A 13,595-nucleotide genomic window follows, 5' to 3' on the forward strand; every position below is an offset into this window, starting at 1 on the left:
ACTATGAGTCGGAGGTCTACGAGGCGGCGGCCGGAGACGCGGTGGCAGTAGCACCGGCGCCGGCTACCGTGGAACCCACCGAGTTGGATTTCGGAGCGGGTGAAGGCCACCACCTGCAGCACATCAGCGACCGGGAGATGCCCGAAGGTAAGAAAGCGGCCGGCGCGCCTCGCCCCTCGCGGGGCCGGCGCCGTCTGCTCTCGAGCTTACCTCTGGCCTCCGCCGACCCCCGGGTCCCCCGGGAGGGAGCCGCCGCCTAGGGCTCCTTCCTGCCTGGAGTTGGCTCTCTCGGGGCTGGGCACCGGGGACGGAGGCTGGCCCTGCCTGGCGTCCCCACCCCTTATTCTTTCCCTGTCGCGTCCGGCCAGTCTCTCTCCCTCTTCTCTACCCGAACGCCCAATTCTTCCCCTATTCCCATTTCGCAACCCGACCCGAGACCCTCAAGTCTGAGGCCCCTCCTGTTCGTGATTCTATTTAACATCTCGTGGGACTTTGTGAAGACTTTCTGATGTATTCTGTCTTCTCAATGAAAACTTAAATACTCCCAACTTCGGCGATATCCATCCCATCTCCCTATCCTTACTTATCCAGATGGTACCTAAGTGAAGGAACGAGGTAAGGATCTAGATACACTTCCACTCGTTAGGATAGTTGATACTCGGGACAATTAAGACAGATTTTAGGATTTGTTATTTAATATCAAAACTGAGATCGACAGAGTTAGTGTGGCGTTAAGTAGAATTCTGTCTAGAGTTGTCCTGATTGAAGCGACCTTATTCTAACTATAATCTGAACACGATAGCAAAGAAAAAGGTGAGAGTGGGGCTTAAAATAACTGAACGGAGTGAAACGTTACTGCAACGGCTGCAGGGAATAGATTTTTTTTTTTTTACCCAAAGACGACCCCACGGAGCTCTGATTAAGAGTCCCACTTTGACACAAAAATGTCTTCAGCTTTAACCAACTTCACTTGCATGTTGCCTCTTCTAAGGGAGGGGTGGGGGTGGTTCCTGAGACTGTTGGTCAAAAGTTTCAAAGGAGAAAAAAGAAATTCAGACTTTTATTTGTAATACAAAGATTTGGCAGTTAAGATGGCAGATCCTGCAGAAAAGTTGTCTCCATGGCTACCTCTCCTTCCAACCCCCTCCTGCCAGTGGAATCCTATTCAACTTTCAGAATGTTCAGGTAAAATTCTGAAGACCAAATGGCTGGGGGTGGGGGTGGGTTGTCATGGAGAAGAGAAAAGAGAGGAGAGGAAATGTTTGAATTTTTTCCTCTAGAATTTTGAAACTGGACGGCTCTAGGTTTTTTGTTTTTTTGGTTTTTTTTTTTTAAAGATTCTGGATAACACTGGCTCATTAATAAAGACTGTGTTCTTTAAAGTAGAAAACATTGTGTGATGAAGATGTTAAAGCCCCATTGGCCCAATTGTTGCGTTTAAATGCCAGAGAGTATTTCTTTATTTCATAGAGAAAATGTCTTATAGCTTTTCTATTTAAATTTTATTTGCGTTTACTTAATTTCTTTCAAAGTTAGAATAGGTAAGCCTGTGAACTCACCCATATGATGGACATGGCTTTGTAAGTGGAAAGTACTCCCTTTTCAGATACTGTCAGATACTAGTCAGATACTGTGAAAGAATAAATTATGTAAATTAATTGTAGCTTTAAAAACAAAACTTGTGTATAGTTGTGAAAATTGTTCAGTTTGTTGCTATAAGGTAAGCCTCTAAGGGATTTTAAAAAACAATATGTAGGCTAGTGTAGTTGGACTTTTGTATAATTCTTTTAAGATTTACAATGTATTTTCGGGTGTATTTCACTTGACCCTTCCATCTATAAATAAGACCTGTGAATATTCTCCATGTGTTGCCAATGAAGAAACCAAGACTTAGAGATCTGAAATAACTGTGTAACATAGCTGCTGAACAGAAGAGACAGACGTGAGAGTGGTAGATACACCAAATTCAGTTGTTGGGTACTTAAAAAAAACTATTTGGAATGCACTTTTTATTTTATGATTTATCTGTAAGATAGGCCTATCTCAACTTCAGTTTTTATTATTTCCATTTGAGTTTATTGTTCACAACTCAGAAGCAACATTTACCTCTCCATTCTATGTCTGTACATTTATTACAATGGGTAGGAATAAAAGAAGTCGTGAAATAGCCTAAATTTACCAGCCAGGTAAACATGTTGGTATATTCGAAAGAGTTTGTTCTGCTGACCTCGAATTGAAGCCGAGAATGCCCTGGACAGAGGGACATTAGGAGAAGCTGGTAAGCAGGCAGGTAAGGTACAAAGCATTTAGTGAGGAGGAGTGCTAAGTCGGGAACTAGAAAAAGAGAGTTCATGTGTACAGAATTTACCTTTTTATGTTTGACATGATTGTTAAAATTTTACTTAAATTTGTCTCTCTTTTTTTTGGCGTTCAATAAAGTGATAAGAGAAACCTCAGTTTCAGCATTTGCCTATTATTAAGTTTCCATAGAAACAAGGTCAAAACACCGAATGTAAAGTGCAAGTACATTGGAAGTTTGCTCTTAATGTTTTTATTTCAGACAATTTTATATCAGTTTCCCTGGAAACTGAGAAATACATTGATATAAAACATTTTGGCTTTTCTGCAGTGAAGAATTATTTGGTTACTTAGACAAAATCAAACATAAATGATGCTGTGTCTTGTTCTTCAGAAACCTTTGAGAAGAACATGATTTCTTCAAGCTGTTTCAGTTAACTCCTAAAGAACCTAGTATAAATATCAGACTTAAAAGAATTTTGTTGCTACCTTGCCTTTAACAGTGTTATCTAATGTAACTGTGATATTAGTGTCAATAATAGAAAATAAGATGCTATGGTCCTATTACCTGATTTTATTTTATGCATCTGCTTTTCAAACAGCCTTTATATTGTGCCCTTAGGAACTTTGCTCATTTTCTGGTGCAAGGTGCGCTCTCAAATGATTCCTTCCTTCCATCCTCCAAAGAGTGGATAGGGAGGGAATTGACGATGTAATGGGGAAAAAACCTCAGAGCAACAGGTCTTTCCTCTTTTCAGTAGCTATTATAAACACTTTTTTTTTTTACTTTTTTGATAACAATAAACATTTGAGGTAAAAGATTTACAAAATACTGAAAAGTAGTTCACTCATACTCAGAATATCAAGAATTTTTATTAATACTTTGGTGTTGATTCTTCCTGAACCTTTTGTATACATATAAATAGAACGTTGTGTTGTATGAAATTGTTCTTTGTGTGCCACTTTGTAACTTTCTCTTGTAAAGTGAAGAAGGGAAGCTCCTGGAATCATGCTGACACCTGAAGCACGCTCCAGGATGTATTTCCATGCAGCTGCATGTAGCTGTACAGTCTGCTTTTTATCGCCTGTTTAATGGTTGGAGCATCATTCATTTACCCACCCTTTATGGTTGTCTTTTATAATCCCATTATATTGCTTTATTCTGGGCATCGACATAAAAAGTGATGTGATGTACTTCCCTGTAGAATTCTGGTAGTACACTTTGTCTTATGACTTAATTAAATTCATAGGGTGAGTCATTTTGTAGTTAAGGTATTTTAACATTAAATGTTCTTTCCCCAAATTAAAGTTACCGTTGATTTTTCAGTGAAGAGTAGATTTCCTCTCTTAGGTTTTTGTGGTTCTTGGAAACCTGTCGGTGTCTTTGATTCTGAGTAACTAAACTACCACTCTAAGAGATCTGAAATTAATGCTGGTCTTAGGTGACAGACACATCAAAGGACAGCATTAGAAGGAATCTTAGATGATGAAGGAAAATTAAGGAGAAGCATAAATGATCTGGGGTACACTGAAATGGATGATTATTGGGCACCATTTAGGAGCAGGACAGACAGAGGTTATACAGACAAAACCCAAACCCTAACTCTGGTCTTTACTTCCTAGAGGTGCCGGGGCGGGGCTGATGACACAGGAATAATGTTAAGTAGCGAGACACTTGAGAAGAAAGAAAATGATGATCACAGACTGGGGAGGAGTTTTACTGAGGGTGGTTTCCTTAAGTGACCAGTGAGCATCCTAGGAGTGAGGGGGAGCCATGTGAGGTCCTTAGAAGGGAATATGCTTGGGGTAGGCAGAGGACAGAAAGGGTGGCTGCAGCTGAGTGAAAGAATGCCAGGAGGAATATCAGGGGATTAAGGCCTTGACAAGAAAAAATACGGATTTTAGTCTAATTGTAATGGGAAACCATTGAAAGGTTATATGCAAGGGAATAATAATTCTTAAAGAAGGGGAGGAGGGCAGGAGAGCAGACCAGCTACTCTAATGTGGGCAGGGGTAGAATGAAGCAGGGAGACCAGCTAGGAGGCTGGTGTAGTTGCTCAGCTGAGAGCCAACAGTGGTATGAACAAAAAAGCAGTATTAATAAGGGCCTAAAATAGGCCGACTTGAAGAAACTGAGTGAATCTAAAAGTAGGCTAACCACAATATGAATGGGACAAGTCACAGAAAAAGAAATGCAGATGGCTTTTAAACATATCCTCACACATAAGAGAAATGAAAATACAACTACTGTAGCTTCTGTTGGGAGAAAATTCAGAAACTTGGCACTGCATTCTTTGGTGACACTGAAGAAAGCTACATTCGTATATTGCTGGTAGAAATGGGAAATCGATCAACCCCTTGAAGGGGAAGTTGGCACAGTCTCACTTAATCCAGAGATCGTACTAAAGGAATTTATTCTGAAGGTATAGGCCGCATATGTTGCATTATCTTCAGTAGCAAAATACTGGAAATAATTCAGATGTCCAGTAAGGGACTGGTAAACTAGCACATCCAGACAGTGAAGAATTAGGGACTGTGAAAGAGCTCTCTCCACTGTTAATGACTTCATCTCCAGGGGATGTTAACCTGAAAAAAAATGGGGAGAGAATATACACTAATCTCCATGACAGAAGCAGGAAAAATGTATGTATTTGCTTATTAAAGAAGAAAAAGGAAGAACACTAGGAGAAATGCCTGCCGTTCTATACTCTTATCCTCTTTCCTTTAGTGGGTAGCCTGACTCAATGACATGAGTTTGCACAAACTCAGAATCGCGTAGGACTGGGAAGCCTGGCGTGGTGCAATCCATGAAGTTGCAAAGAGTCAGACACAACTTAGTGACTGAACAGCGACAGAGCATTGTTTGTTTAAGATATTATTTGGCTGAGGGTGATGAGTGGAGATAAATTTTCCTGTGAAATGCTAAATGTTCACTTTTGGCTTTTAGTTAATTTGTGAAAGCTTTGATGTGTCATTTATTATGCTTTATATAGTATATCCCCTTCATGGATCGCAGCCTTGTCATGGCGAAGGGGCTTATGTAACTCAGTGAAGCTATGGTGTATACATTACTCTTGAATTTCATTGGATTCTCATCATGTTCTGAGTTAGGCAGTGTAGGGGTTGTTCTCTGAGGTACAGAGTTGTCCAAGGTTTTATTCATTTTTAAAACCTTGATAGATGAGGGCTGTAAATTCCAAATACATGATGTACAGGAACAGAATTTATTGATGTCATTTTGTGCTCTGCTTTGCAATACTACCTTTTTTCTCACCCCTTTTTAAAAAATTGTTTATTTTTAGGGTATTAAAGTAATAAAACTTTAAGAGTTAAAACAGTAACATTGCATAATGTGAAATGAAATCACCGTAGCTTGCAACCCAGAAAGGTTCTTAAAAGTCCAAGAAGCCTAAGTACTCTTTAGAAATACATAAAGCCAGGTATATTTACCTGTATATCATCTCTTAGTCATGATTATTACAACATTGATTGAGGATTAAGGTAAGGCAGAACTGAGAACCCAGTTAGAGGCAAGTTCAGAAGCAGTTTGGAAGCCAGGATGGTCAGAAGCTAGGGAAGTAGTAGCAGTAGAGGGGCTTGCAGGAGCATGCTGTGTGCCCTCTGGTGAGACAGCCCAGTTCAGCATCGGCGGGCAAGAACCACTTGGCTAGGGTGCAAAGTGTGGACTCAGATGAAACACCAGATGATCGTAAGACGTGAGATGTATTATTAGCCATAAAACTAATATATTATACTACTGTGGCTGGATGGCATCACTGACTTGATGGACGTGAGTCTGAGAGTTGGTGATGGACAGGGAGGCCTGCATGCTGTGATTCATGGGGTTGCAAAGAGTCGGACACAACTGAGCGACTGAACTGAACTGAGGGGTGATAGGGCAGTTCAGTAAATGGAGTAAACCTTTAAGTAAACTGGAGCCCAGAAGTTGGCCCAGAAAATGCTGACAATCCTGTTTAATTGCAATATATTAAGTGAGGATAGCATATTAAAAAGCATGAGATAAAAAGCAACCTAGATAGCATATTAAAAAGCAGAGACATTACTTTGCCAACAAAGGTCTGTCTAGTCAAGGCTATGGTTTTTCCAGTGGTCACGTATGGATGTGAGAGTTGGACTGTGAAGAAAGCTGAGCACCAAAGAATTGATGCTTTTGAACTGTGGTGTTGGAGAAGATTCTTGAGAGTCCCTTGGACCGCAAGGAGATCCAACCAGTCCATTCTAAAGGAGATCAGTCCTGGTTGTTCTTTGGAAGGACTGATGCTGAAGCTGAAACTCCAATACTTTGATCACCTCATGCGAAAAGTTGACTCATTGGAAAAGACTGATGCTGGGAGGGATTGGGGGCAGGAGGAGAAGGGGACGACAAAGGATGAGATGGCTGGATGGCATCACCGACTCAATGGACATGAGTTTGGGTAAACTCCAGGAGTTGGTGATGGACAGGGAGGCCTGGCGTGCTGCAGTCCATGGGGTTGCAAGAAGTCGGACACGACTGAGCAACTGAACTGAAGTGAAGAAGAACTAAAGAGCCTCTTGATGAAAATGAAAGAGGAGGGTGAAAAAGTTGGCTTAAAGCTCAACATTCAGAAAACTAAAATCATGGCATCCAGTCCCATCACTTTGTGGCAAATAGATGGGGAAACAGTGGCTAACTTTATTTTTTTGGGCTCCAAAATCACTGCGGATGGTGATGGCAGCCATGAAATTAAAAGACGGTTGCTCCTTGGAAGCAAAGTTATGAGCAACCTAGACAGTGTATTAAAAAGCAGAGACATTACTTTGCCAACAAAGGTCCGTCTAGTCAAGGCTATGTTTTTTCCAGTGGTCATGTATGGGTGTTAGAGTTAGACTATAAAGAAAGCTGAGCACTGAAGAATTGATGGTTTTGAACTGTGGTGTTGGAGAAGATTCTTGCGAGTCCCTTGGACTGCAAGGAGATCCAGCCAGTCCATCCTAAAGGAGATCAGTCCTGGGTGTTCATTGGAGGGACTGATGTTGAAGCTGAAACTCCAATACTTTGGCCACCTGATGCAGAGAGCTGACTCATTTGAAAAGACCCTGATGCTGGGAAAGATTGAGGGAAGGAGCAGAAGGGAACGACAGAGGATAAGATGGCTGGATAGCATCTCTGACACAATGGACATGGGTTTGGGTGGACTCCGGGAGTTGGTGATGGACAGGGAGGCCTGGCTTGCTGCGGTTCATGGAGTCGCAAAGAGTCGAACTCGACTGAGTGACTGAACTGAACTGAAGTCAATATGTTGGCATTAGTCTCCTGTCAGATGATTTCTTGGTCACTACTTTCTCTGATGTTTTGACAGGGAAAAATCATTTATTGACAGTTTGACAGCATAATTTTAACACTTAGGCTTTGGTAATGCATTTTGAATGTTCTAAGTTGCCTTTATTTTCACATTTTTAACATCTGCAATTAAGATGGATCTCACGATTGATAGAATGTTAGGTTGGAGGAAAAGCAGCGTTCAGTGATCTGGTATACAGGTTTCCTCCTGGGAGTGTTTATATTAAGACCTGAGCTTAATTTTTTCTAGTCATCCTTTTTCTTCATAAGTCTATCATGCTGTCAAATGAGTTGCAATTTAAATTGATAATATAAAAGTGATGGCTCTTAAAATATAACTTTAATGATAACCCCTAATCAAGAGCTCAAGAATATTTCTCCTGGGTTAAAACATTCTTAAAGATTGCTAAAGAAGTAATTTTAGAAAGAATTCGCATATAAAATGCACAGTAATTTCTCAAAATACCTCTAACATTATTGTGTGTGCTTGTTGCGGGAGAGGGGATGAGGGGAAGGGTGGGTGGTAATGCTTTGCTTCCTAGTTGACAGTCTTACCTTTGTGACAGTGAAGAGTATGGTACATTTTTTTCATCGTCTCCTTAGACTCTTGGCAAAACAGTTAATGGAGTGTGCAGAAATATTGTGTGTATGTATGAGTTTATTGTCTAATGGCTTACCTGTCAAGTCTAAAATAGTGATGTAGTTTTCACTGGCAAAAAGTGCAAGTTGTATAGAAAATTGTTCTATAGGCTGTAAACAGAAGATTAGATTTTTCTGAAAACCTCATGCAGATTGACAGCAGTAGGGCCCTAGTATGTTTAGTACCTATAAATGATAGGCAGCTCACCACAGTGGAAATGACACTGATAATTATGGGAAAGTGGTCAAAACTATGTAATCAAAAGAAATACAGATTAGATCTACAGTGTTATTCCTTATTTCTGTTAGTAGGACTTTTTCCTCCACAACTCTGCAGAGCAGGGGTAGGAACTAAAACTGCCATGATTGGTAGCATTATACATTAATGTGGCCCCACCTTCTTCAGGAAGCAGTTTAGCACTGTACCTTGAGCCAGGAAAATGATCTAACCTTTTGGCTTAGACATCCCACTTTTGAAGATCTTTGCTAAGGAGATAAAACCATTATTTATTTAAAAAGCTGTATAACAATAGATGAAAAGTTTCCTCATCAAAGAATAGAATGTTTTAAGTACCTAAACCCCAGCAATAGGGAATTGGCTAAGTACAGTATAGGAATAACGCTTGATGGGCTGTCGTGTATTCATTAAACAGTAAATATGCAACAGTCAGATGTAGAAGGGTTGTTAATAACAAGAAGACATAAATTATACACTAATTAGAGCTTTTTCTAATGTGTAAGGAAAACAACTAAAAGTAAGGGTTGTGAATCTGTGGGTTAATTTTTAAATAGTGTCATTTTGGCGCATGCAAATTTTTGTTCATGACATTTGTTAAAGGAATGAGCAAATGACTTTTACCTTTCCCCACCTTCAATGTGATCATCAGTTCTGCTGGTTAACCAGGTCTCTTTCTGTTGCAAGTTTGAGAAAATGTCTCAGAATAGCTTAAATTAAAAATACATATATATTGACTTTTGTATAACTGGAGTTGATAGAGTAAATTAAGCAGTACTTGACCCAGGAGTTCAGTGACCTCACAGCCTGTCTCAGTTCTGTTCTCCTCTGTTGATCTCTCCCGAAAAGCTTTTCCCCTCTTGATGGCAAGAGGAGTGTCCAAGCAGCTCCAGATTAGCTAAGGAGCCTAGGGTACCCCTCTGCCTTTTTCTGCTTCTTGGAAAGTCCCAGGAAAGCTGCAGTCTATTAGCCAGTTCTGGGTCATGTGCCCACCCTTGAAACCTCTAGAGTAGGGTAGGGGGAGTGCCAGCTCTTTTCTGATCACTTGGGCAAGTTTACCTTTTTCCTGCATGTCATTTCTTTTATCCCAGCCTTCTTGCTTTCTCTATATAGATCTGTAGTAGCACATCATAGCATACCAGTAGCACACCCTGGTTTGGCAGGGTGTGTGTATGTACAGGGTGTGTGTGTGTATGTTAAAGCTCGCTTCTCTTTGATCCTGACACTTACTTTTCCTGGACTTCCATTGACTCTTGTTAAATTTTACCATGCCATAAACCCTGATGAAAAATATGGCTACTTTGCAAGCATTTCTGCTTATTTTTTAGATTCCAGTGTAGCCTGTTTACTTTCTGGTACAGATAAGTAGTCATGAATCCTTTCAGAAGCCTTAGGTCGAAAGTCTCTGCCTGTCAACTTTGTGTACAACTGAAATAATTTATTTTCTCGGTGTCGAATTTTTCAAATATGTAGGGGGTAAAAAACTTTAAAATAATTTTATGGGTCTTTTACATAAAACTGTTGAATAGAATATTTTCTCCAAAAATAGCTTAATAAACTCCAAATGCAGTGAAGGAATTTTCATGAAGAACAAAGCAGTTGGTTTACATATGTAAATTTATAATGCTGGCAGTAACATTAAAATTCCCATTAAACCAGGAAGTCCCAAATTACTGTTCATGCAAAATTCTTTCTTTGAGGAAGAAAAGGGTTCTAGGTAGATAACATTTGTGAAATGCTGGGTTAGACGGAATTCACTACTGGACTGGTTGGTTTTTAATATATCAATGTATATAGCTTTTTGATTCTCAGGGATAACATGTAAATCACTTTGACCACCAAACACCCCTTTAAAAATAGGCCAATTATTATGTGGTTTGGGAAATATTGCCTTAACTATTACTCTTTAAAAATCTTGGTCTAGTTTCTTAAAAGATTGTTTAATTGGTTTGAGGTGGACTTCACTGAGTAAGTGCCCATAGGGCTTTTATGTTTGTTTTAAACAACAACCTTACTGTCCAATGTGGCAGCTTGTGCTTGCTTGATATTTCTGCCTAAATAGAAGACTCTCCCACCTTGGTGCAAAGTGAACTGCCAGCAGACCCACCTTTTTTACGTAGGTATGGGCAAAATTTTTTTCAAGCAGCCCTTTGATGTGCTCCAGGAAGTACTCTTATTGAAGCCTTCTATTAATCATGCACCATGAAAGGAAAAAGTGAGAGTTTAGCTTTGGAAATAGAGGGCAAAGTTAAAAATCACCATCTTGGAAGTGTTCCTATGGATCAGAACATTGAACTCTTATGTATTCCTCTTAAATCTGCCATGATGAATAGCCCCTAGATAAACGGCAGCCAACTGTTGAGTGGAGTTAGAATTAGCTATTGGATTGTCTGAAGAACACTTGCCAAAAGCAGCTCATTTGGTTATAGCATATTTGATAGATTGAGCTGGTATCTGACAGTAATTGACTACAGCATAACTTGCTTCTTGAGACTTCCTGAAATTTGCTAGTAATATCAGCTTAAAGAGAGGTGACTGAATTTTTAATCAATAAATAGGAGGGGAGGCATAGATTAGGTGCAAGTTTAAAAAAAAAAAAAAAAGCCTAAGACATAGCCCTGGTTTTATTCCACATGTTTGGAGAATTTCTACAGTTTTTCTGTTTACCAATAGAATTTTTATATTGTTGCCTTTACTACAGTTTCCTTCTTGTCATTACTAAAAGCTCTTCTTAAGGCTATTAAACGTGATTAAAATCAATGTGTAGCTGTTTTAAAAGTCATGTCTTTTTCTACTCAACTAATTGTCACACCTTTCTCTCTTCTTCCTGTGCAGACTTAGCTTTGGAATCAAACCCTTCTGACCACCCAAGGGCAAGCACAATTTTTCTGAGCAAATCTCAAACGGACGGTAAGACAGTGTTTTTCCCCCCCTGAGAAAAAGATTGAAAACTGTTTTTGTTTTGTGTATTTTAGGAAGATACAGAAAAACACTTAGAATAGTTTAAATATTTTATTTTTTCATATGTGATAATATTTTAATATTTGATATTTTAATATGTGATGATACATTTTTACTTTAGGTGTCACTGTTTTAATGAGAAACACTTAGACCATCTGTTTATACACTCTGCTACTTCTTTATCAACACAGTCAGCTTGCCACATGATTTAGTTGTGGTCTGTTTTTCCATGCTACTTTGTCCTTTTCCTCTTGCTCCAAGAGCACATGAGTTAAAGATGAATGATAGGGTTTAGGTCACAGTTAGGTTTTCATTTGATAAAAAAAAAATCAGTTGTTATATATGGGAATTGAGTCTTGTGATTTTGGCACCATTTTGCACAGTGCTCAACCAGATGAACCTTTCTCACATCCAGATTCATGTAAATTTTTAAGTTCTTTTAAAAGTTCTTATAAGAACTTTTAGCTCTTCAAAGTTTTCTCATCCTAATGTGGTGCTGGGCCAGGGTAATCAGAGCAGCATGCCTGCCATATGGGGTTTTCCAGAAGGTTATCCTCAGTAAGGGAAACCTTGTGTAAATTTCTGGTGTCCTGCTTGTTTTAAGATGAGAATCAGAACTGGAAGTTTTTGCACTCCTGCTTGTTGTCTTGCCTGCTTGTCTTCCTTAATATATGTTAAATCCTAGTTTATTTGCTAAAAAGCCACACATGATCAAGTTTTTCGGTTGTTTATGAGAGCAGGAATACAAGTGAACGTTCTATAATATTTGAAGTAATGCAGCACAATAAAAAATAGAGGGTTCTTTTTCTTTTATTTTCATTAGATTACCGGTTTTTATCAAAGGGTCTGTCTCAGAAACGGCCAGCCAGAAGAGGGCCAGGCGTGGGGGTGGGGCACAGAGCGCTCACGCCCTCTCGGAGTGCACCATGTGTTCTCCAGCCTGAGGGCGCCTGCATTTTCTTAAAGTGTGTGTTCTTTGTCTTGAGGCAGTTATTTCTAGTTAGGATTACTGTATTTCTCAGTCTTTTCCAGACTCATGAGCTGCTCACACTGTAGAGAGACAGTGGAGAGAGTAAAAGAAACACAACCTCATGCCCCTGTCTCTCTTCAGTCTAAAGGAATTCATGCTTGTGATGCCATGGGAACGAGTGTGGCCTGAGACTCTCTTTGAGCTTATATTCTTCTGGTCTTTGTTGGAGCAAAACAGTTCTATGTTCTGTCAATGCATGGTAGTGAGGTCAGCACACATGTTAAAGTTTATAGAGCTTTCCAGTGTGTAAAGACCCTGTATTTTTTAACTTGGGTGTTTGAGTAGGTGACCAATAAGTGGTTCAGGATGCTTCCGGAGACATGGTTGCTTGACCAGAAACTGGTTCTTAGAGTTGTCATCTGTTAATCCTGGTGACTAATGTACATGTAGAACTAGAAAATACTACATACTGTGCAGCTGGTAAATTTTTTTATTAGCTAAATATCTCACCTGGCCTAATTTGCTTTGTCCTTTTCTTTTGTAAATGGAGAGTCTTTGATTTGTACCTAATACAGAGTATCTGTTAGGTCAAATAGTAAAACTAAGTTTTTAGATATTATTTATAGGATTCATTTTGCTGGGTGATTTAAGTTATATGTTTTGTTGGAAATTATTTTTAAAAATAGAATGAAATTTTAACTCATTGTGTATATTGGTAATCCATCAGATAACTAGTGACTTATTTTTCTATGGTATTTGTATCGGAATTCATCAGTTAATTTTTTTTATTCTTAGTGCGAGAAAAGAGGAAGAGCAACCATTTAAACCATGTAAGTAAATAGTTGAAAAGTTAAGAAATCAATAGTTCAATTAAAAGCATGTCTGCCATGATTTCCTAAAAAGTATGATGGATCCAATACTGTTAGCATTGACCTCTTATTTATAAATTTTCTGAATGTCTAGTTCCTAATTATCAAGTATATTCAGAAAGGTTTTTGACTTAGTAGTTCCCTTTTTTTTTTTTGAGGGTCCTGACATTTAAGTTAAATTTCAATAATATGGTTATAATATAAAGATCGAGCTTCAACTCTTTTGCCTTAAATTTTTGGTCTTAGTTTTTAACCAAAGTAATAAAAGTGTAATAGGTAATTTAATTTTTAGCACTGTCC

General features: G+C 39.0%; 1 protein-coding gene across 1 annotated transcript in view; it reads left to right on the top strand.

Annotated features, from left to right (window-relative positions):
- Positions 1 to 2: 2 nt before the first annotated feature.
- CCNYL1 (cyclin Y-like 1) overlaps positions 3 to 13,595 on the top strand; it is a gene marked incomplete at its 5' end in the record, with an annotated part of 36,430 nt that continues 22,837 nt past the window's right edge. The window contains 3 exons of the mRNA XM_010861280.1: positions 3 to 147; positions 11,331 to 11,405; positions 13,222 to 13,256. Coding sequence (XP_010859582.1) covers positions 3 to 147; positions 11,331 to 11,405; positions 13,222 to 13,256 — 255 coding nt within the window. The remainder of the gene's footprint in view (positions 148 to 11,330; positions 11,406 to 13,221; positions 13,257 to 13,595) is intronic.

The sequence above is a fragment of the Bison bison genome, unplaced genomic scaffold (genome assembly GCF_000754665.1).
Source record: "Bison bison bison isolate TAMUID 2011002044 unplaced genomic scaffold, Bison_UMD1.0 scf7180017864471, whole genome shotgun sequence".
Taxonomy (NCBI): domain Eukaryota; kingdom Metazoa; phylum Chordata; class Mammalia; order Artiodactyla; family Bovidae; genus Bison; species Bison bison.